Source organism: Tenebrio molitor, chromosome X, assembly GCF_963966145.1.
Source record: "Tenebrio molitor chromosome X, icTenMoli1.1, whole genome shotgun sequence".
NCBI lineage: Eukaryota > Metazoa > Arthropoda > Insecta > Coleoptera > Tenebrionidae > Tenebrio > Tenebrio molitor.
In genome coordinates, this window is record NC_091055.1 from 10,630,514 (window position 1) to 10,633,544 (window position 3,031).

The window sequence follows — 3,031 nt, forward strand, 5'->3', positions numbered from 1 at the left end:
CACTTTTTCGGACGCACTTTGGCCATAGACCGTGGCGCCATCTGTTGGTCTGTTTAGTAAGTTAACAACGAAACCGACCAAACTGAATAAACCGACTGAAAACAGATGAATATTTGATAGTTAAATTTAACCAAAGTATTTTATTTGGCCGAAAAAGTGTTGTATCGTTTATTTCTGGTACTTATTTGGTGCATAATAAGTAGGGCCCGGATTTTAGGCAAAATGGACTATTTTTATTTTTTAAGGCACATGTATGAAACTTGTCTATAAATGATTTCTGGCTTATTTAGAGTAATTAGAGCCATATTTGATTCTGCCTATTCGGCCTAAAATGCCCTTTAAATACCTATTTTACCTTTTAACTGCCTGAACATGCCTAAAATGACTAAAAATCAATTTCATTTTTGCGGTTTTTTCCCAATTTTCGAATTCTGGGAAGTTTACGGTATTGAAAATGTAAAAGTGGTACCTCAATAAAATTTACAATGCTTTATGATTTTAAAATTTAAGGAGATGTAATTACTGAAATGTACAAAGTGCAGTACAATACAGGAATTACTTTTTCGCTTTTACGGTTGGGACCATGATGTCAGCGGTAAATACTCCGACAATACCTAAGTACCACAAACCATTAGACTGGACTGGCATAAATTACAGAGTTTATCTGTTTGCCTCTGTTCGAAGGGGTGCAGGTATACGCGGTCTAATGTTTTCTGATACTTAGGTATTGTTAGAAGCTTTAACGTTTATAAAATGGTCCTTGCCATAAAAACGAAAATTAAAATCCCGAAGTGAAACAATAAGAGAAACCTTAAGGGTGTCATTTTCTAAAAATTTAAGAAATATAAAATTAACCATCTCCTCTGAAATTTGGTGGGAGACGTAAATATAAGCATTACAAATTTGTCATTTCTCGTTTACTTTATCTCCGTGCAGTGGTCGTGTTTCTTGTGAACCTGTTTAAAGTGAACATAATGCCGAAACAAAAAATTAGTTTACGCGAAAAAATATTACAGTGGACAAGCAAGAAAGATTTATATGAAATAAAATCAACCCGAGAAATGTTTTGTAAAGCTTGTGGTAAACTGGTAAGTTAAGCATAATTAAAAATATGTCATTTTATATTTTTTACTTATTTGAAAATTTTATTTTTTGTAGTTTATATGCGAAAAAAAATGTCACTTGCAACAGCATGAGCAAACGGCCATCCATAAAGAGAACATTATGACACCGCTTCGGCAAACGTTGCTGACACAGAACTTGGAGGAATCGGCAAATAGTACATTCAATATGGAACTTTGTAACGTCTTTTTAGCTGCCAATATACCATGGCACAAACTACAAAATCCTGCGTTTCAGAATTTTCTGACAAAATATTGTGGTAGAAAAATTCCGGATGAGTCTACTTTACGGAAAAATTATTTACCAAAATGCTACAAAGATGTATGAACATACTATCTTTTAATATTTAATTTAAAATTATTTTCACTTTTAGACTATTGACCGCATTCGGAATGAGCTGGATCCTTTTAACATATGGGTTTCAGTTGACGAAACAACAGATGCACTTGGGCGATATGTGGCGAATTGTCTGGTTGGGAAACTTTCAGAAGATGAACCTGGAAAATCTTATCTTTTGGCGTCTAAACAATTAGAAAGAACAAATCATGAGACAATAGCTAGATTCGTAAATCAATCTTTAGGTAAGGGTTTTTCACTTTTTTAAATTTATTTTGATTTAAAATTTCTATGCGTAGAAATCTTGTGGAGTACCAGAGTTGTTGCTGAAAAGTTTCTTTTGTTTGTAACGGATGGAGCACCATATATGATAAAATCTGGTAGACACCTTAAGGTGTTTTATCCAAAAATTGTGCATGTCACATGCTTAGCGCATGCTTTAAATCTAGTGGCTGAAAAAATTCGCTATCAATATGAAGATGTGGATAATTTAATTTCGAACGTGAAAAAAATTTTCGTTAAGGCACCTTTGAGAGTTGAAATGTACAAAGAAAAACTAAAAGAAATGCCACTGCCTCCACAGCCAATTTTAACACGATGGGGAACATGGCTTCAGGCTGCTATGTTTTACAGCGAACACTTTGATTCCATTAAAGAAGTAAGTATATAAAAGATAAGCAAATTAATTGATTGTTAAACTGTTTTTAACTACTCACAGGTTGTCATGTCCTTTGATGGAAGTTCTGCTGTTGCTATTCAAAAAGCACAGTCTATAATGAAGAAACCCGGAATAAAAAACCAATTAATTTATGTTCGCAGTAATTTTAAAATAATCTGCGAAAGTATTACTCAATTGGAAAAAAATGGGTTACCTTTAACCGATTCAATCAAAATTGTTGAAAACGTATTTACCTCCCTAAAAAAATCTCCAGGCCCTGTAGCAGCAGTAGCATTAAAAAAACTTGAAGATGTTACTGAAAAAAATCCTGGATACAAATTTCTTCTAGAATTGGCAAGAATTTTTAGAGGTGAAGATGTGCCGGAACATGACACCAAAATGGAAGAAATTTATTACAAATTTGCGCCCATTACCTCTTGCGAGGTAGAAAGAAGTTTTTCAAAATATAAGTCCATTTTGGTGGATAACCGACAATGTTTTAAAGTAGAAAATTTAGAGCAATATCTTGTATGCAATGTAAATACGTAACAATGTAAATAACTAACAAACTTGTAGTATTGTATATTAATTAATAAAAAATAATTAGTAAATATCTTGTTGTGTGTACCTACTTAAAACTTTAAAAACACATTTTTTAATTTAATTAACCACAACTTTAAGGACCTAGTATGGCTTATTTTCAGTTTTTAAGGGACTATTTGCAGTAGTTTAAGGGACTATTTTAGGCACCTATTTCCGACTTTTTATTTGCCTAAAATCCGGGCCCTAATAATAAGAAAATGAACGTTCATATAATCGATAGCAACAGCGTGATGAAGAATTGTGTAATACAACAGCAAAAGTGATGAATAAATGTCTAATACACCGCCGGCCATCGCAGATGATAAACGCAAT

At 32.9% G+C, this 3,031-nt stretch overlaps 1 protein-coding gene across 1 annotated transcript; it reads left to right on the forward strand.

Annotated features, from left to right (window-relative positions):
• The first annotated feature begins 954 nt into the window (after positions 1–954).
• On the forward strand, positions 955–2,729 carry LOC138140264 (uncharacterized). The gene is made up of 5 exons (XM_069061147.1): positions 955–1,088; positions 1,159–1,443; positions 1,496–1,703; positions 1,758–2,116; positions 2,177–2,729. The coding sequence occupies exons 1-5, from the start codon at positions 975–977 to the stop codon at positions 2,663–2,665; spliced, it is 1,455 nt and encodes a 484-aa protein (XP_068917248.1). The 5' UTR covers positions 955–974; the 3' UTR covers positions 2,666–2,729.
• The last annotated feature ends 302 nt before the right edge of the window (positions 2,730–3,031 follow it).

Coding starts and splice junctions, on each gene's coding strand:
- LOC138140264 (XM_069061147.1), top strand. CDS start 975: ATGCCGAAACAAAAAATTAGTTTACGCGAAAAAATATTACAGTGGACA. Junction 1,444..1,495: donor TACCAAAATGCTACAAAGAT/GTATGAACATAC, acceptor TTTCACTTTTAG/ACTATTGACCGCATTCGGAA. Junction 2,117..2,176: donor ACTTTGATTCCATTAAAGAA/GTAAGTATATAA, acceptor AACTACTCACAG/GTTGTCATGTCCTTTGATGG.